This window comes from Cimex lectularius, unplaced genomic scaffold, assembly GCF_000648675.2.
Source record: "Cimex lectularius strain Harlan isolate CLEC.00 unplaced genomic scaffold, Clec_2.1 scaffold16, whole genome shotgun sequence".
Taxonomy (NCBI): domain Eukaryota; kingdom Metazoa; phylum Arthropoda; class Insecta; order Hemiptera; family Cimicidae; genus Cimex; species Cimex lectularius.
This window is the reverse complement of record NW_019392679.1, coordinates 1,097,085-1,119,059: the sequence shown is the minus strand read 5'-3', so window position 1 is coordinate 1,119,059 and position 21,975 is coordinate 1,097,085. Positions and strand designations below refer to the sequence as shown.

Here is a 21,975-nt window from a genome sequence, read left to right as displayed (position 1 = left end):
AGTTCCTACTCACAGTAAGTTGTTTTTGCAACGATCCGGATTTCGAGCATTTTAGCTCATCATCAGGTTGAAGGACTTCTACAACCACGTCTCTCGGCATGAATTGCCAGAGTCACATGCTTAAATTATAAAATCCGGAACACAAAAATCAATAATAATTATACAAGAGCGATATATTTTATTATCAAGCGATATATTATATAATCAATAATAATTATATATACAGCGAATATCTGGGTACCCTTGGCAATTCATGTCGGGAGACGTGGTTGTAGAAGTCCTTCAACCTGATGATGAGCTAAAAGGCTCGAAATCCGGATCGTTGCAAAACAACTTACTGTGAGTAGGAACTATCTTTTTAAAAAGGATTTAACACCACACTCACTCCATCATTTATCATTTCTATTAGATTGACATGCTTAAATTATAAAATCCGGAACACAAAAATCAATAATAATTGTACAAGAGCATGACAGCGAATATCTGGATACCCTGTTCCGATTCTTGGAAGCAGGGTTGTTTTATTCTATACAGTACTGAGCGTATATTGACAGTGAATGTATTTATTAGTGTGAATGTGTAGAGAAGACCGATGGCGAAATATTGAGCACCCTCAGTAGGAAAGTTATATAATAGGTGTAAAGGGCGATCGAGGAATATCAATTACTCCACTATCCTAGCTTGGTAAATGGTATGTAAGAACGTATTTAAGACGGAGAATGTGAGTGGGTTGGTTGGAGGGACTGGAAGGCATTGGGGCTGAAAGCTGTGGATGGCCCCTGGGGCCTAACTTCGGCGGCTGGACGGATAAGACCGAGGTTCGAATTCGGACTGCCAACACCCAAAGTGGTTGATTATCGAGGCCGGCCTGCCAGCAAATTGTAAATTAAAAACCTGGAATTGCCGGTGTTCTGCGAGAAGTAGCTCAACTATGTACACGCATATGCAGACTTGAGCTTATTTTTATAAATCCGTAATCAGTTAAAAACTGATACCTGGTGGAACAACACCCCAGGTCAAAAAAACAGGCGAATGGTTTCGAAAAAATCTCAGAATCACTGCAGATCATCAGAAAACAAGCTCTGCCAAAAAGAGGAGGAAACTGATACATCGAAGGCCTGAAAAAGAAAAGAATTTACTCAAGGGTAAAGAAAGAAGAATCCAATAACTGAGGAGCCACTATGAAAGCTATAGAGGCTAATAAAAAGTCTATAACTTATAGCTTATACGATAGAATGAAAAAAGTCCTATTTTGATGGACGCAGTGCGGAAGACTGCCCACATCGTCCTGCGACCTGTTAGTCGTAAAAACCCAAAAAGGGAATGAACTTCTTTTTCAAAACTGAGTATAAATAGCTGCCATATTTTTAACTTATAGGTTAGAGCAGGGCTTCCCCAACTTTTTAGCCAGCGGACCCCTTTCATAGAACAAAATCCAAGGCGGTCAGGTTTTTAAAATTCCATACTTGCAGTATTGAGTAAATTAAAGTTTTATAAATTAGCCAGCCCATTCCAAATTAGCTGATGGAGGGGGGATCACTACGAAAACCAACATTTGATTGAAATCCTTAACTTTATACATAAAATCCGGAACACAAAAATTGGACAGAACGAAATCAATAGGTAGGTAAAACTCGAGCCGATTTCAAAAGTAATAATTTGACTAGGAATGATAAATGAATTAATAGGAAGAGTGAGGTTGTTTTAACCCTCACAATTTGGATTGTTGGTTTTAATTTTTGATAGCTGTAGACGGATGTCTGGTTCAAGATCTAGACAGCTTCGGTGTTAATTATAGTGGCTCTATAGATGGAAAATCCGGATTCGCATAAGTTATGGCAAATGGAAAAAGAACAAGTTTTACTTGTTCAACGAGCGGTTGAGATTTTTTGTTTTCCAGGCAGAATCAAATTTTTCGGTCTAACTATCGGTCTGGAAAAATCGATTTCAAGGTGGATTCTGAAGCGTCTATCAAACATTGATATTCAGTTGAAGGTAGACTAATTGGCTTTGTCGAAAGTGAAAATGGTTTGACCACCCATTCATGGTCTTGCAGCAATGTATCTCCAGCTATTGGGAAGTAGTGCTCAAAGGGCATCTCCCAACTTAGAAGGTTTCACATAGTGCATCAATCAACTTCGTAAGCTCCATTTTGTTTTCTTAAAAAAAAATCATCTAACACAGGAAAAAGCACCATATCTTACTTTTCTACGGATTCAACCCGAAACTGGATTTTTCTTTTGAAGTCGTTAACTTTGTCATTAGTGTACATTGTCATTTCTCATTGAAAATGTTGGCCATGTTGAAATTGTGATCCATCAACAGAGATGAGACTTCAGAACGTAATTCCTACAATCGTGAAAGTGCTTTCGCACAAGACAGCCACCTGACTTCTGTTCGGTGAAGCAGGGAATGATGAAGTTGACATTGTGAAAAGTCTTGACTTCAATGGCCGCGACTTTATATAATAAATAATTTGGATCAAAACAGGCTCGCATTGGTTTCATAGATAAAGCTCTGGATCACACAATGACTCCTGCTGCAAAATAAAAAACTCGTTTTCAATACTCATTGTTATTAGTTTTTAATTTTATTTATTCATTCTACGTTTATTTTAGTAGTAAACAGAATACCACTGTTTGGGAAGCCCCGATGTAATGCAACGTCAAATACAGTTTTCCTTGGCTAATATACTATGTTCATAAAACCATAAAAAATTATAATAAAAGAATGTAAAACAAACAAGCCATAAGAGACACAGAAATAGCAATAGGCTCCTACATCTCGAGCCTAAATGAGCTTTTCCTTGCCCCATGGAAGTTGGTTACTAGGGCCTTTTCTATTTTTACTTTTTCCAACGAGCTCCGTTCTAAATCGCCTATTTTACTATCGATATCGCCATTCTGTTTCCAGACAGGAAACTAACCAAGAAATTTACACTAGGATATTTAGGATGATGTGCAAATCCGAAGTCTTGGATTATCCAATTTACCCAAAGTCGTAACTTGTCATCCTGTTATCACTGTACTGGCTTTGTTGTCAGTTCGTTAACTTCGTTCTACTAAGCCAAAACCTCTTATCAAAAACGACTCAGCATTGATTTTATTTCAAACATCCATGTTATCCTGGCAAAGGTCAAATTTACCTAGTTTTAAGGCCAATTTGGTAGTATAGCTGTATAGGTCTTGTGAAAATTGGCAAACGTTAGAAAACAGTATCTTTCTTATTGGACATAGATTTACATGGATTTATAAGATCGAGTCGACACCATCAGTCCATCACGGCCCACGCTAACCCACTTTTACAAAAAATTGCCCCCAGCTACCTCCGAGATCTTAAGGCGTCTTAAACGGTTCTTTCTGGATTATAATGTGTATGTTAATGCACCTGTTATATGTTTTTGTATTCGTATTTATTAATTTTTATAACCGACGGGAAGAGTTGTTTGCTATCGTTATTTGAGGAAAGGTGCTTTTTCTTTTTCTCACAAGTTCTATGTTTTTTCTATATTTTGTTGGCATCCTATTAAATTGGATCTTTGTACGAATCAGGTTTTCATATAATTGTTTAAAAAAATTGTATCGAAACGTTCTTTCGGAATGTGTGCAAGCTAAATAATCAAATTAAACATCAGAACAATCCACGTCATCGTCGATTCAAACCGTAAATTATACAGATTGCACATAATGATGAGCGTTTTGAAAAACGGTTTCGTGGAAGAAAGTCTGGATGTGTATTTTTCGTTCCACTTTGTACGAGTGTTACACATTTCCGACTTCCCGTCCGTCCTTTCATTTCCTGCGCGCACCGTTATTTCAGTCCTTTGGCCGGCCGGCTGCCCCTTCGAGTCTTCAGGAGAAAGAACTTCCACCAAGTATTCTTTCCCTTCATTATTTTAAAAAAACCTTGAAGGGACATTTAAATTATGAGCATCAGATTAAACTTTACTTGTAGCATGCTAGTTTTATAGTAACTGTCCTATTATTTCAGCCTGCTATGAAGAACTTTATTTATTACTTTTCAACTAATTAAGGTTTTGGTTGAGATTCAAAAGTGAGTGTCACAAACGGGATTGGAACCCACGACCTTCGGCTCAATACTCTGCTGCTTTACCACTTGAGCTATTGTGACTTCGATCCACTTGGACACAACTTCCCATCTCAACCGCACCTTTTTAAAATTTAAAGCTCTTTAAAATTAATCTTTACTTAATTCCACTAGTTTTCGTGGTCCGCTTGACCAATTAATATCTTTCAATTAATTAAGGTTTTTAGTTGAGATAATAAAGTCAGTGTCAGGAGCGGGATTCGAACCCACGACCTTCGGCTCAATACTCCGCTGCTTTACCACTTGAGCTATCGTGACTTCGATCCACTTGGACACAACTTCCCATCTCAACCCCACCTTTTGAATTTTCCCTCCTTTTGTTTATGACTTTTTCCCACTGTCAGTCTTATATTTCAACGACTCATAAAATATCTTCTCTTATTCCATGCCGTTTCACAACAAGGATTGTACTGGTTTTTCTTATCTGGCTTGGAAAATGCTCGGAGGGAGAAAACTTTGAAAATATCCGATTAATTTATTAGTACAACTGAGTAAAAAAGGTGAAAATTGATGTTGCTGCGTTTCGCTGCGGTTTTTGAAAAAAAAAGACTCATTTGAGGCCAAGGGACAGTTTCCACTTTATTCTTCTTTCCCACGTTCTTCAGGTTTACTAAGAAATCCTCTACGTTGTTAAATACTTCCTCTTTATATATCCTTTTCCACGTGGAAACTAACTTCTGATCTTTTAACATGGGTAGTTAAACTATTTTGTTGCCCAGTTCCATTTTAGCGTCTGAAGTGGTATCTCAAGGTAGCCAAGAAAAGCTCGGTTCAAATACACAATTTTATTATACTAACAACTGCAAAGTCGAAGCTTAGTTACCAACTGACGCAGTAGGTAAAAACTACTGCGTCGCAGACAACAATCCCCAGTCCTTTACCTGGGTCACCCTCTAGCTTCGCCTTACTCAGTTTATTAAGTATTAACAGTGCACTATTGCTGTTTTAACTCAGTTTTATTATTTCGTTTTGGGTGATTTTTAAGCATTCTTTCAATTTCAATTCAAGTTAATTTTGGCTCTAGTGTCAGTGGTCTAGTCCGTTGATGTTCTTGGATCTTGGCATATTTCGTTTCTTACTAGGTCGTTTTGGGTGATTTTAAGCATTCATGGCATTGCTAGTCAATTTATGCATACTATTTGACCTTTGGCTAGTTTCTTCATGAAGCAGGTTGAATTCTTCTCACTTTTGTTCTTTTAAAGGACCAGTATATATATTACACAGGGTGGGCGACCAAGACCCGAGGGGTTAAATGACTGATAGACTCGTACCCCATCCCTAAAAGGTCCGGGACTTGGTCGGCTCACATGTCATCCATAAATCTCTTGGACTTGTTCACAAACCCCAAGATTTTGGACCATTTTATCTCGTGGGGTGATTTGGTGATGACCTCTCCTTCAAAAATTTCAAAGCTAGACCTAGCAAACCTGTCACTCTGCGAGATAGTGCCTTGCCGTTTCTTCATTTCGCAAAAACGGCAAAAGGGATCTGGTGGGCAACCTACCCATTACGGTTCTCAGTGGGTAGTGGCCCGTCAGGATACCCATTTCGATTCTGCTGGTTTGATCACCTTAACAAACTCTTTCGATTGCCTGTGTCCGGGGGATAGATTCTACTCCTTAAGGAATTGTTTCATGCCCCAGTTTTTAATACTCTCTTTCGCTGTGCTCATAGAATGAGGTAATACCGGTTGTGGCCCGACAATGGAATGGAATAGAACCGGCCGAAAAGAAAGACATTATCAACAGAATTCATCTGGACACAATTACGCGATGGCAGAGACGATGGGATAAAACCGACAAAGGCCGTCGTACCCATCAGCTTATGCCTTCTATAAGTGACAGACTGAAACGTAAATATGTCGAGACAGACCATTATATGACCCAAATGTTCACGAGGCATGGTGATTTTGGGACGTATTTGTGTAAATTCGGCATGCGGAACACGGCGGAGTGCCCTCAGTGCTCTAATGGCTCTGAAGAGACACCGGACCACACTTTTTCAGAGTGCCCAGCTTATTCTACTGCAAGAAGCAGATGGTTAAAGGAAACGTGCTCCATCGAGTGGTGACGTGAGGGTTGGGCCTTCAGGGGTATATGGTTGCACGACCATGCTGTCCGGAAACGGACTTAGGAACAGGCAGCATTAGACCTTTGAAGGTTGTGGCCCGACAAACGCAGCATTAGAGCCTTGTTTGGCCAGGCTATCCGCCTCTTCATTGCCATGGTATCCTTTATGTGCTGGTATCCAAATAAGGGTTACCTTGTTCTCAAACCTGGAAGAGATCCTATTGATAAGATCTACAGTTTCCTCCACCAGTCTAGAGGTTGACAAATCTTTTTTTAATGACCTAAGACTAGCCTGACTGTCAGAAAAAATTGTACTATCTTTTCCCTTAATTTTGTTTTCAATAAGTGTTCTACAACACACATTAATGGCCCAGATTTCCGCCTGAAAAACGGAGGCGTTATTGCCAAGAGGAGAGGAGCTGATTTGAACAGGTCCAGTACTTTGAATCAGTTTTGTTTTATTCTTCTATTAAGTTCATTTTGGCTCTATTGTCCTGGGAGATGTCCGTTGATGTTCCTGGTTCTTAGCATATTTCGTTTCTTACTAGGTTGTTTCGGGGTAATTTAAGCATTCTTTGCATTCCAATTGATTTATTCATCTATTTGACCTTTGGCTAGTTCCTTCATGTAGCAGGTCTTCTCACTTTTTTTTTTTTTTTTTTAAGGACCAGTACTTTGAATCAGTTTTGTTTTATTCTTCTATTAAGTTCTTTTGGCCGTGGATGTTCTTGGTTCTTCGTCGCATATTACGTTTCTCATTAGGTCGTTTTGGGTGATTTTTAAGCATTCTTCCATGGCTGTTTGAGTTGTTCATACTATTTGACCTTCTTTTTTTTAGATGGCTAGTATTATGTTCATTTTGGCCCTAGTTTCCTGTGAGATGTCAGTGGATGTTCTAGGATCTTGGTATATTTCGTTTATCACTAGGTCGTTTTGGGTGATTTTTAAGCATTCTTCCATGGCTGTTTGAGTTGTTCATACTATTTGACCTTTTTTTTGTAGATGGCTAGTATTATGTTCATTTTGGCTCTACTGTCCTGTGAGATGTCCGTTGATGTTCCTGGATCTTAGCATATTTCGTTTCTTACTAGGTTGTTTCGGGGTAATTTAAGCATTCTTTGCATTCCAATTGATTTATTCATCTATTTGACCTTTGGCTAGTTCCTTCATGTAGCAGGTTGAATTCTTCTCACTTCTTTTTTTTTTTACTTTGAACAGTTTTGTTTTATTCTTCTATTAAGTTCATTTTGGCCCATGTGTCCTATGAGATATCCGTGGATGTTCTTGGTTCTTAGCATATTACGTTTCTCTTTTTTTTTTTTTTTCTTTTTTTTTGTAGTAGCCTAGGTCTCTCCAGGTCTCTTCTTTTTCAAAAAAATGGTTAATTATTTCAATCGTGATAATTGGTTGATTATTTCATCTTGTTCTTTCCTGACTTCTCTAATGGGCAGTAGGTCTTTGGATTTTTGGTTTTTTACAACGGATTCTTCTGTGTAGCATGTCTGCTGATATCTTTTTGTTCATTCTTACTTTGAGCATCCACTAGATCTTGATCTTTCAAGAAAAATTACGTGCTTAATCGGATGAAAGGATTTTTGAAAACCTTGGAACTAATTTTACAATAGACGTTTTCTCGGGAATGCGGTAAAACTGAAAGGCCTAGGCAAAACTGAAGTTCATGTTCCTTGTTTCCTGTTTAAATGGAATCTTTTGGCAGCATTGACCGTGTACATTAGTTTGGCCGTCCCAGGTCCCTGTTATGACCGGAAATGACTAAACTACAGGTTCATTACCCCAAGAGGAAATATGGCAGTTTAATATCGAGCAAATCTGGAAGTGTTTGCAAATCTAGTTCAGTCAACCAGAGTTCTCGGATTAGTTTGAGATCAGCGATTACTACGTCTAATCAAGAAAAAACTTTAAAATTTCACTTTTACGGCTTATCAGACGAGTTATCTTACCAGAAAATCATCTTTATGCTCTCTTACATAAATCTCTCTTTCTTCTTAGAATAAAACGAATATCTTATAAACTTACAATTAATCGTTTGAAAACTAATTGTGAGCAATGTTATGTTGCCCGACAGCACTTTCTTCGCTTCTGGCTTGTTGCAAAACTATTTCAGTTATATTGTGAAACAAAATTGCTGTGTCTAGTGCTTTCAGTTTAAATGGAAAACATTGGCAAAATTGAGGACAACATTGCACTTTGTTTACAAACACAGTTGTCAACCGGAGTCCTCGGATTGATTTAAAATGTGTAATTACCTGGTGAAAAGAAGAAACAGTTGAACATAGTATATAAACATGCATGAAGAAAGTAAACCAGTCTAATTTGTTAGTTTTTCAGTAAGTTTCAAAATCTTAATGCCTACTTTTTTTTTTAAGCAGTTTGTAACTTAAACCTTATTAATAGGTTATTTGAAGTTCGTGAGATGCGATCTGGTGTGACTTTAGAAAAACCTTTTCTTTACCGTGCCAACGTTTCGATCTTTATTGAGATCATCTTCAGGGTTCAAAGTGTTTTGTTTTCTGCCCGCGGCACTCTTCAACACGACACACAAGAATGACACGTCTACACGGAAAACAAACACTTTGAACCTGAAGATGATCTCAATAAAGATCGAAACGTTGGCACGATAAAAAAATGTTTTTTCTAAAACCTACGTCACACCAGAACGCATCTTAAGATCTTCAAGATTAACTAACGGTCACTGAACACCACACACTTATTAATAGGGGCAACTTTTCTGTAAGCGCCCTATCTTGTCCGTATTTATAGAACCAAGAAAATCTTACTTCAACTTTATGAAATTCAACTGTTGGTTTGTAAGAATATACTTGGCTTTGATAAAAACACCATTGGATGAGCCAGAGATGGAAACCGTCAACGTGACAAACGAGAGTGATGCCACATCTCTGACGACCCCACTGGGGAAGACTGGATGTGCACTGATTGCAACTAGAGTTCTACGTGCATCTATACCGTTCCGCCTAGTCACGCTGTAGTTCCGCAGAAAATACGGCGGAAAACAGCAAAGATAGACATACTAGGTTATCCCAATAAATATATTTAACGAGATCTAGTGAGAGGGAACCGCAGTGGCTGAGTGGCTAGGCCGTCCGACTCGTAGTTGGCACAATACCGGTTCTGGGTTCGAATCCCGGGAGAGCCCAGGATATCTTCTGCGCTTTGTTTGGTCTTGCTTAAGGGCAAAACCGCGCGACTAAGCGGACCAGTGAGGGTTTTTTTAAATCCGTTTTATTATGCAAAATGTATTGTAAAGTTCCTTGTCCGCGACACCTAATTTGGATGTTAAGTTATATGACAGGAATTCCTTTACCTTTTTACTTTTTTTAACTTCAACTTTAGACAAGAACATAGAAACTCTTAAAAGTTTATTTTCTAACTAATTCTCAGTTTTATATCGTTCAGGTAACCTGGGGCATAGAGGCTACGAAAAGGTTGACTTGTTGGGCAAAAAAGGGGGCCAACATGGACTCTCTGGGTTCTGAACCTAAAATGGATCCCTAATGAGTCCAAAACCTGGTGGAACAATACCACACGTATGAGACACGCGAAGAGAATTACTGGAAGGCAACCGAACCAGGATTCTGGTTTGACTCCTAACAGGGCACTGCTACTTAAGAAAGCACATGCACCGGATAGGAGTACAGACAGAAGAAACACGGTGCAGATACTGCCAGGAAGAGGAGGAGACCGCAGAACATATTTTATGTTTCTGTGAAGGTCTATGTAAGTGCGGGTTCTTGCAACTAAGTCAAGAAAAACCCCAAGCAAGCTCCTAAACTAAGGAGCCGCTGGCAAAGCTTTGGAAGCTGACGAACAACCTGAAGCGGGCCAGTGAGTTATAAATAACAGGGGAGCTCAATAGATCTATTCTGGTCGAGATGCATAGGTCTCTTTCACCCCCTAAGGTTATAAAATAATAAATAAACCTCATAGGGTTTATAGTAATAGTGTAGAGTGCAAGGTTGAAGTAAGTTGATAGACTTTAGACAATACGGACTTTTTAGCCCAATTTGACATAAATGATCATGATGCTGAACTATAGTCTGTTCAAGGGACACCCTATGTACACAATACAGATATTTTGCAGTAAAAGTTACTTAGGTTTATGAAGAAAGTGCTCATATTTCGCCTGGGACGTCAAGAACTTATAATTTGCTAAGAAAAGTGGAAAATCTCACGATTCGTTTGTTTCAACGTATGGTGACCACCTTTGGTTAGCAAATATCACTTGGTGTCTTGCTGAAACGACTGTCTCGCCTTCCCTCTGCAGCCAGCTTATATATAAGCACTTCATCCTGCTTATTTCAGACTCGTCGACGAGGTCTCAACTCTAATAGTACTATCTATAGCATCAAGAGTACTCGCAGCATCTTTTCTCGCACTCTCAACAGCCTACGTGGCTGCTGCACGAGTCCCTCGTTCGCTACCGCTGCATGGACCATCGGCTCGGCCCATAACACCGTTCTCAGGGCCACCTCCCGGTCAGTAAACGTACAAAATAACTTGCAGCGTCCTAATAATTTTGTGTTTAAACCGGTAAACTTCAAATCTTAGGTCTGTCGAAATCCTATTGCCTTAACATTTGATACCTTATATCAGTGGACGACAAACTTGTCATCCAAAAGAGCCAAATATAAACAAAAATACAGAATTGAAGTTTATTCAGAGCCATTGTTTAAACTTGAGCTTTGCTTAGAAGACATTTTTATGGAAATAATTAGAATTAAAAGTACCCTCTCGAGCTTGCCTTTGCTGAATATGTCTTGGTTTAATTAACGGTACATTAAATAAAACTTGGTATCATTCTCATATAAAGATAATATTTATTTAAAAATATAACAAGTTAAATAATATAAAAGGTATCCTTAAAAAAACTATAAATATTTCACTAATGAGAACAATGGCCTTGCATTTCCTTGGAAAGTAGGGTACGTCAGGTTTGTATATTGTTTTTAATTTTAGGCACGATTCAAGTTCTCATCGACAAGCCGATTTCTTAATCTACTCTTGATAAAGTTCATGCTTGAAAATGATTGTTCGCATAAATATGTAAACCCAAATAAGGAAAGAACAGCAAACACTTAGTTTCTTCAGTTGATCATCATCATCCAGGTGTTAAAAATCAACATATCTTCCCTCGCCAGATCTTTCAAAGCAGACCATTTGTGCTGTAAACTTAATTCACATTTATTTTTCACCAATAGCTGTAAATCGGTATAAAGACGCTCGAATTTTGGGCTCCAAAATTCTTTATTTTTTAAATTCAGCAAGTGCATTTCAAAGCTGCCAATATCAATATTAAAGGGCAAAAAAAAAAAATTAATTTATGTTACCGTGGCATTCAGAGGTTTTTTTAAAAAAAGGCGCGTCGCTTTGTTGTTCCTAAAGTCTTTGAACCTGATGAGCAAATTCTTCAGGAAATGTCTGAGCACATAATGCTTCCTGATGAATAATACAATGGTAAGTATTGGGTTGTCCGGAAAATAATGCAGGATTTTGGTATTAAACAAAAAAAAAGAAACTAGTTACTTTAAAGCAATGTTCTTTAATCAAAATAATTTCCCNTGTTGACATTCATACAAATGAGTAATCCTGTAAACGTAAACAGAATATTTTATATAGATTTTTTTTAATGAAAACTTAAAATCCTGCATTATTTTCCGGACAACCCGATATCTCGTGATTAATTTTTCCGATCCGTGTGGATCGAGGTCACGATAGCTCAGGTGGTAGAGCAGCGACGTATCTAGCCGAAGATCGTGGGTTCGAATCCCTCTCGTGCCATTAACTTTTTTTCATCTCAACTAAAAACCTTAATTAATTGTCATGTATTAATTGGTCAAGCGGACCACGAAAGTAGTGAATTAATTAATTTTTCCTTTAAAAATAGCGACTGTAATACTTTTCGGTCCGTGTCTGCACTAAACATTGAAAGAGCCGCAGCCAAGAAGTCAAAGAGCCGTGGTTTGCCGACCACTGCCTTATATTAATGATTCCCCTTTGACCTTTTCTCCATACCTTCTTCTTAATATCTTTGGCTGTTAATTAAAATAAATAAACAGGCAGCAGAAATTCAGGCAATAGCCACACTTGAGAAGCACAGTTGTATTGCTTGATGTCTGGACCTGGAAAAAATGGTTGTTGATTCTCTCAGTTAAAAAATGTTAAATATTGATCAAGAATGTTGATTACAGACTGGACTAGGCTTAAGATTTGTTCTGACACCTTATTAAAGGTATAGAGTTCCACGGAAACTGCTAAAAGGAGTAGAAGTTCGAATCTTACTGTTCAAGCTGAGTTAGCTAAATCTCCTGCCTTTTAGGGCAGATATTAAAAACTATAAAAACCCTTGGATTGGAAGATTTGTAAATCTCTTTGTCGAGTCCTGTCGGTCGGCTGTGTATTCGGGTAACCCTCCTAACAGGGCTGAGTAAATTAAAGTGTGTACCCACGTTAAAGCATGACGGAATATGCCGTAATGAGGGCCGTAACTCCATTGTGCAGTTGCGATCTTCCCACAAAGAACATGGGAACCCCGTCCCAGCCGGCATTACGTCCAACAGTAATTTCATAAGGGGGAACGTTGCGCCCCGAAGCCCCGTGTCATGTTTTAAAGAGGGGCCGAGCGACTTTCGACGTCTCTGCACCTTTTCAAAAAGGCGGACTTGTAAATGTCAGATGCGTATCTGTCCCGCGGTTGGTTTGCACAAATACAGTTGTGAAATTATTTTTAAAAAACTGCCTAGAGTTTTGAATAAAGTATTCGTCTTTTTAATCGTGATACTTTCCGTGTGGCTTAATAAGGCGTAATTGCTCGAGAAAAAGTTGTTTTTGGCTTGAATCGATGAACTAAATCATCAAGGTCTGGGTGACCGCCAGAAGTATGACCTCATCACAAATCATCCATAACTGGAAAATCTCTGGCATAGGTGTGGATTATTTTACTATTCTGCTACTTTTCCTCGTATTTTCCATTATGTATAATTTTTATTGTGCCATTTGTTAAGCCTTTTTATAGTTAGAGTAGTTTCTTTACAAATACAATTTATATATATGACGATATTTTATCTGTTGTGCCATTTTCTATTTTATTTTTTAAACTTCAACATATAAACATAAATAAGAAAAGTTAAATTACGGATATTTATGAGTATGTTAAAATTTAAAAAAATTTGCATGACTGCCACGCAAGATTACAAAATCAACCTGTTTTTTGTTCTTTTAATAAGCCTACAGAATGGACACAATTATTCTATTATTCCTAATGTTTTGAAATATTTTTAATGGCATAATTACACCGTGTGCTTCTTGTTGTTTACAGTTCTGCATATAACTGTTAACTCCTTCTTTTTTTCACATTCTTCCCTTTATTTAGTCATTTTCGTATATTTTTTAAAATTATTCTTATTAAATGTTCTTCTATGCACGTCTCGGTGAATTAAAAAACATGAAAAGGTCACGATTATTTTTAATTGGCAGGAAACACTTTAGTCGACGTGTTTTTAGTATTTTATTTATTTAATTTATATATATACACCTCATCTGGAAAGTGAAGTAGAGTTGGATTATTTGATATTTACATTTTTCCTTATTGTTTTTCTTTCATTTTCTCTCCTTGGTTTAGGCATTTTTTGCATAGTTTTGATTTAAATGTTTTTTATGCACATTTTAGTCAACAAAACAAGAAACAATCAAAATAACTTTAATTGTCAGGAAACACCTGTGTCAATCTGTTTTTATACTCACCAAAATTGAAAGTAAAGGAGTGTTGGATTATTTGATATTTACATTTTTTCTTCTTGTTTTTCTTTCATTTTCTCGCCTTGGTTTAGGCATTTTTTGCATAGTTTTGATTTAAATGTTTTTTTATGCACATTTTAGTCAACAAAACAAGAAACAATCAAAATAACTTAAATTGTCAGGAACCACCTGTGTCAACCTGTTTTTATACTTACCACAACTGGAAAGTAAACTAGTGTCATCTCAACTGAAAAGTGAAGTAAAGTTATATTATTTGATATCTACATTTTTTTCATGTTTTTCTTTCATTTTCTTCCCTTGATTTAGGCATTTTTTGCATGATTTTCATTTAGATGTTATTTTATACACATTTTAGTCAAAAAAACATGAAACAAATCAGATGGTGTGGGCAGCTCAGTACTTTCTAACATCTTGGGCACCATTTGAGCCAAATGAGCCTAAATAATTGCGGGTTATTTTGATCGGTGAAGATAATCTTTAAATTAATCCATATTTGTTTAGTGAACATAATTGACCATATTAATTATTCTTTTTATCTAAGGTTTTTGATTGATATGAAAAATTATTTTCACAGGGGGATTTGAACCCACGACCTTCAGCTTACCGCTGCTCTAACCACTTGAGCTATCGTGACTTCGATCTACTTGGACACTAACTTCCCATCTCAACATACATCCAAATTTTCCCTCTTTTTGCCATATTTTCAAAGGTCGTGTAATCAGGATTCGATTCTGGACGACTTAATGTAGTGGCCACAGGGTGTTATTATTAGCCAAAGGTCGTGGGTTCAAATCCCGCTCATGACACTAATTTTTCATCTCAACCAAAAACTTTAAACCAACATCCACTAAATATCATGGTTAATTTATAGTTCATCCAATTATAGTTCATAATTGTTTTAAAAAAATTGTTGGTTATTTTGCCGAATTGATCCAATTCCAATACCATTCCTCTATGGCAGCAATCTGTAGTTTTAATTTTATTCCAGAATTCTTTCATACCAATGGCTAATTTGTGCGATATGGACGCCTTTCTAGCAAAGTTGGTCTGTCCTTTCATTCCAGACACACCTCAATAGACTTTTACCCAACCAAAGTGGATGATCCAGCCATCTATCTTAAGTCAAAACAAATATTATCTGCCTCTTTAAATTATAGACAGGTTTTTTCTTTTTTTAAAGAATCCCATGATGTCTCACTATGCAAACTTTCCCGGGTTGTATTTGTTGTTCCAGAAGAATCTCCAGAGCTCGGCATAACGCCAATTCCTCATCCCGATTATTAAAAAAGCCGTCTGGTAATTTATATTTCTTAGCTAGGATTTCTTCCTTGTTACATATGTTCAGGCCATCATTCAAACTGTCCACATATACATGGATTACACTATAACATATAGGAGTCTGTGGTGGACAAGTCAGATTTGCCACAATAGTCCTGGGTTCGAATCCTGGCATAGCCCTTAGAATTTAATTTTCAGATTAATTTGAAGGGAAAAAAGTATTGTAAAAGTGGTTCTGACGACGCGATAATTGACACCCAATGGATAATTGAATGTTAAGCCCTCCTGTGACACAATGTATTCTTCCCTACTTTATACACAATGTATAACTAACTGTCAAGAAACTTTCTACTTGTTCTCTAGCATTCTTCATATTTTTTCATAATTTAATTTTTTTCATTATTCTCTAAACTAAAGATACAATAAGTCACTTGGAAACTTTTTTTTTTTGACAATACGATTTACGGCAAAATTGACCTGAGTCAATTGTCTGAGCTGACAAGATAGTTGTCACGATTTCTATTAGACAAATCATCGGTCTAGATGACTCGTTTTAGTCAATTAGCAAAACCAGCAATGATCGATTATTTGTAAAAAGCAGTAAACCTCTTTGCGTTCGACTTCTTAAACTCACAACTGAAAAGTATAAGTATGTTAAATGTGGATTATTTGATATTTTTATCACTAATTAGGTTTATTTTAATTAGTGTAATTATCAATACTACCAGCATTATACTATTTCTGTCCTCAAATACATCCAGAATGTAGAGAAAAATGGCTTGATTTGGCTTGACAAATAGAGCGAGTAGGAATTCTATAAAGTACGTTTCAGAAGATTGAATGTATTTATTAGCATGAATATAGTACTCTTTCAATGAATAATTTGTTTGTAAGGTGATGGAGGAATATCAAGTGCTCAAGCCTCTTGCAACAAACATCATAAAACTATGATAAACAATTAAAGAAATCTTATTTTCTTGAAAATGTGAAAAGGGAAACCCTAGGAACTCACCGTGCTCAAGAGAAATTAGCTAGCGATGGCTAATAATTTTATTATTGGGGACATGTCACAGGCCCTTTCTCTACAACGTCATACTCATAAAACTATTAGTTATAACAACCAAATTGCATATTTATGTGATATTTTATTAATAGTTTTTTTAAATTTTTTATTTCAGTGATTTCTCCAGTTTGGACAAATCCGACATCCTGAAAAATAACGAGATGGCGTTCAGGATAGCAGAGAGGCACCTAGGCATTCCAGCTTTACTAGATGCAGAGGACATGGCAGAGTACCCCGTACCTGACAGGCTGTCTATCCTCACGTACCTTTCTCAGTTCTACCAAGCATTCGCTTCTAACAGTATGTTTTAAACTCTACTAATTTAAATTAAAACTAAAATTTAACAATTAATTAAGGTTTGTAGGTGAGATAAAAAAGTCAGTGTCACGAGAGAGATTCGAACCCACGATCTTCGGCTAGATATGCCGCCGCTCTACCACTTGAGCTATCGTGACTTCGATCCACTCGGACACAAAAAAAACATGACATTGACTTTTTTTTAATCTCAACTAAAAACCTTAATTAATGAATAATATTATTAATTGGTCAAGCAGACCACGAAACTAGTGAACTAAAATTTCAGCGAAGAAAGTTATGGTTGATCTTTACGTCATGCTATTTCTTATATGACTATATATATAAAATAGCAACATATAAAATCTTTTAAATTGTGCTAATTATATAAAATTATTAGGTTTTCAGTGATAAAAATGGTCCATATGGGCTCAATTCTACTTCACATTATTCTACTATTATATTAAATAGGTATAAAAAAAAGTATGATAATTGAAAAATGTGCAAAAAGTAGGGAAAATTCGAGAGGTGAGGTTGAGATGGGAAGTTAGTGTCAGAGCGGATCGAAGTCACGATAGCTCAAGTGGTAGAGCAGCGGCGTATTTAGCCGAAGGTCGTGGGTTCGAATCTTGCTTGTGACACGACTTTTTTATCTCAATCAAAACCTTAATAAATTGAAACGAATCTATTTGGTCAAGCGGACCATGAAACCTAATAAAATGTAATAAGCAAAATAAAGTATACTTCACTGAAGCTCTCCGTGGCCATTTCATTTTTCGCTGAGAATCAAATAGATTACACGACATTTGAAAAATGGCAAAAAGGAGGGAAAATTTGTAAGGTAGGTTAAGATGGAAATTGGTGTCCCAGTGGATCGAAGTCACGATAGCTCAAGTGGTAGAGCAGCGGCGTATCAAGCCGAAGATCGTGGGTTAGAATCCGGCTCGTGACACTAACTTTTTTATCTTAACCAATACCTTTCATAAATATTAATTAATTGAAGTATGATAAATTTTCAAAAATAAACAGCATTTCAACTAAACGTAAAGCTAGTTGAAGGTGGACAATGAAAATATCAACAACTTTTTAAAAAAATTTTTAAACTGGATTGTTTCAAATATCTCTGCTATCTCTCGTAAATCAACAAATTTGTTTATACCTTGTCAGGCAATAAATTTCGTCACAAAAACTGCCACGAATACAAATGCGAGTTCTTACAATTCTCGCAGGCACCTCGGCGCATACGTAATATTGTTTGTCCTCTCCTCCATACAAACATCTGTACTGTCACAAATGTTAAAAGTCTAAAAAGAAATGGAATTAATAATTTTCACAGGTTCAGATCACCTATTGTTATATGAAACTCCTGAAAATAGTGTTCAATTTTGGAATATTTTGTAAAATTAATTAATTTAAAGGTTAAATACGGTTGAAATGAGTCTCTTTAGGATCTTGCGCATCATGACAAATATTGTTCTAACGATTCTCCATCTTATCAATGAGCTCTTTGTTAAACTTCAGGCTTTTTACCAGACCCCGAAGCTTTGTTAAAACCTCCCGTGAGTATGCTTTATGCCTTGGAATTTCCTCTTCCGGGAGTTGGAATCTCAACCGTCCCACCAACAGGGGGTTCTGTTGTTTTTTCTTCTTTGTAATATCTTCATAGGATTGAGTCCGCTGATCGAGCCTATGTTGTCTCTGGAATCTGCAGTCCTGCTATCATTCTAGTCATAACACATTCTAGTCATTAGTTGAACTACGATGGTCCTTTAGTGATTTCTCCAGTTGGGACAAATCCAATATCATAAGAAATAACGAGCTGTCTGTCGTTAAGGATAAAAGAGAGACATCTAAACATCTCAGCTTCGCCAGAGCTCTTTGCTAGACTTCAGGCTTTTTACCAGACTCCTAAAGCTTTATTAAAATCTCCCCGTGACAACGGTTTAGTCTTGGATTTTCTTTTCTCAGAATCTCAGACTTCACACCACAGAGGACATGTTTTGATGATGAACTTTGACTAATTCTGTCCTCGAGTGCATTCCCAATGAACTGTGGAATGTTTAAGAGTGAATTTTTCGAATCGCTGATTCAGCTGTGTAATATAAACATGGAATAAAGTTTTATCGTCAAAAAATGCACAAAATTGAACACCAAGCATTATTCTAAATCACTCAGCATGCATTCAATATAATTTGTTAAGGTTTTTTTTTTTTAATTACTTTTATTTTTCTAGATGCATCGCCAATTAAAAAACAATCGTCAGAATCACCCGATACTTCTTTGACGTCACTGACTCAAAGCAACGTACAGCATGCCCCAAAAATGGTAATTTTCAAAATTAATTGGTTTGTGTATTTATATTTAATGCTTTGAACTTTTGTGAAGGGCACTTGGAATAAAAACTTCTAACTAGACCAATTTTCTTGAGCTTGTTTAGTACCAATAGATAAATTATATTTAAAAAAACAAACTAGAATTCAAACACTGTGAGGCAGATATGATGCATTTCTAGTTTTAATTTGTACTAGAATTCTGCTTGTTGAAATTGGTGTAGTGTGATTATGTTTTTCTATATTTAAATACTTTCGCATGTTTACTTTTTTAAATGTTTTAAAATTTATTTCTGCATGAATATTTTGTTATGAAAATTTAAAAAAAAAGAAAAAGTTATGCTTGGCAATATTTCTCTTTTGACAATGTGGGGTTGGTTTGCACAACAATATTTTGTACTTTCATATCAAACAGTAAATATTCCAATCTTGCTTCTTTCATTATGTACATATTTTTTTGGCAATAATGTTATAAATATGTATGTTGCCTTTTTTTTTAATTTTACACTTTTGTTAAATTATTTGACATGTTACAAAACTTAATAAATGGGACTGAAAAATTATTAACTTAAAGATGATTAAAATAAGTTAAATTTATAGCTGTAAAATTGGATTTCAACTTAATATTTCTGTAATAAATTAGTTTCGATATTAAATGCTGTATAGAAAGTGTGAATTTTTAAAAAGCGCTATTTTTTTTTTTTCTCAACTTAATAACTGTTCAAAAGTACACTGAAAGGCAACAAAAAAAATGGGCACTTGTATTTATTTGTTTATTTTTCATAATATCTAGGTATAAAGATTAATAATTTACGTGAAATATTTAGTGACTGTTAAGTTACGATTATTTAGAGATCGTGCGATGCGGTCTGGTGTGACGTAGGTTTAGAAATTTTCTAAAAATCTTTTTCTAAACCGACATCACACAAAACAGCATCTTGCGATCTCTAAATCTTCATTAATATTTGACTTAATAAAATGTAAAGACAACAATAACTTATTGTTTACCTTTAGTGTTGCTAATCCTTTTGCACTCTTTAGACTAAAAATAAAGAAAATCTATTCATTGTTATTATTTTTGGCTATTTGTAGATCGTGAGATGCAGTCTAGTGTGACATAGGTTTTAGAAAAACATTTTCTTTATCGTGTCAACGTTTCGACCTTTAATGAGATCATCTTCAGGGCTCAAAGTGTTTGTTTTCTGTGTAGATGTGTCATTATTGTGTGTCGCGTTGAGAGTGCCCTGAATGGCACACAGAAAACAAACACTGAGCCCTGAAGATGATCTCAATAAAGATCGAAACGTTGGCACGATAAAGAAAACGTTTCTCTAAAACCTACGTCACACCAGACCGCATCTCATGAACTCCAAATAACCATTGACTAACAGTCACTAAACACCACACATTTTTTTCCCCTTAAAAGCATGGTTTTAAGTCGAGAAGATCTTGACCGGGCAGATGCTTTGGCTGACGACATAGCGTCCGTTACATAACCCAAGTATTGGGTGTGCCCCGCACTCTACAATCCATGATAATCAAAGAGAGAGGCGGTGGACAATCGCACTACAAAACTACCATTTGTTGGCTTCCTTGATAGGTGTTCAACTCCAAACAGTCCATAATGTAACGGCGAGCTTTGAAATCAGAACTCTTCAAGAATTGTCAACTCAATCAGAACTCTCAAGATGTCCTGCTTCATTGGGTAAAAATCGACTTTTTGCAAATCAGTGCCTTGCTCGTAAAGTTGAACAATGGAGGAGTTGTCTCTTCACAGATGAATGCTGGTTTGGTTTGGTGCGATTAGATGACTAGGACCGTGTGTGAAGACATGGAAGACGTTTTACTTCATGTGCCATGTTTGAGTCACAGCCTTTTCAAAGGCAGTCATTTATGAGGTGGAATCAACATCCATCCCCGTACCGAACTGATTATCGTACCTATGGACCTGAACTACATTATGGAAGTACTTTTGGAAGCTTAGGTCCTATTTTATTGGGGACAAATTTGTGTTAATGCTTGACAATGCTCGACCGAGTCATTGCTCATTGGAGGATGTAGGGATTAACAGAGCGAATTGGCCAGCATGTTCCCCAAACTTGAATACCGTAGAACACTTAAGGGGCATGATAAAGAGGCGGGTTAGACATCGTTTGACGCCTCCAACAAGCGTTGAGCTTCAAACCGGTCTTGTTGAAGAATGGATGTGCCACGCTGAACCATCCACAATGGTCTACAGCAATTTACGGCCACTGGAAGTCTCAATCAAAGTGGTAGTGTTCGTTTTCACTACAAAACTGTCATTTAACAGCTTCCTCAATAGTCAACCCCAAACAATCATTATGAACGGGTGAGCTGTAACACAATCATCAGAAAGCTTAGGTGCTGACTGCTTGTAGTTCAAGTATGACCCATTACTGGGAGGATGTAGGGATTACCACAATGAATTGCCCAGCGTGTTCTCCAAACTTGAACACTTATGGGACATGATATAGAGAAGGGTTAGACATCGTTCGATGCCTCTAACAAACGTTGAGCTTCAAACCGGTCTTGTTGAAGAATGTGCCACGCCGAACCACCCACAATGGTCGACAGCAGTTTACGGCCATTGGAAGTCTCAACCAAAGTGATAGTATTCGATTTCACTACAAAACTGTCTTTTAATGGTTTCCTCGATAGTCAATTCCAAACAATCCATTATGAAAGGGTGAGCAGTAACACAATCATCAGAAAGCTTTGATGCTGACTGCATGTACTTCAAGTTTGACTCATTACTGGGTGGGAGGATGTTCGGATTACCACAATGAATTGGCCAGCGTTTTCTCCAAACTTGAACACTTATGGGACATGATATAGAGATGGATTAGACATCGTTCGAAGCCTCCAACAAGTTTTGAGCTTGAAACCGGTCTTGTTGAAGAATGTGCCGCGCCGAACCATCCACAATGGTCTACAGCAGTTTACAGCCACTGGAAGTCTCAACCAAAGTGATAGTATTCGATTTCTCTACAAAACTCATTTAACGGCTTCCTCGGTAGTC

The 21,975-nt window shown here is 36.8% G+C and overlaps 1 protein-coding gene across 5 annotated transcripts in view; it reads left to right on the top strand.

Moving 5' to 3' along the window:
• LOC106661452 (MICAL-like protein 1) overlaps positions 1-21,975 on the top strand; it is a 53,689-nt gene that overhangs the window by 18,065 nt on the left and 13,649 nt on the right. For all 5 annotated transcript variants that reach the window (XR_002909984.1, XR_001339735.2, XM_014384855.2 and 2 more), the window contains exons 3-4: positions 16,427-16,611; positions 18,839-18,930. Coding sequence is in view for 3 of the 5 variants with exons in the window: in XM_014384855.2 (XP_014240341.1) it covers positions 16,427-16,611; positions 18,839-18,930 (277 nt within the window). In the remaining 2 variants the exon portion in view is untranslated. The remainder of the gene's footprint in view (positions 1-16,426; positions 16,612-18,838; positions 18,931-21,975) is intronic.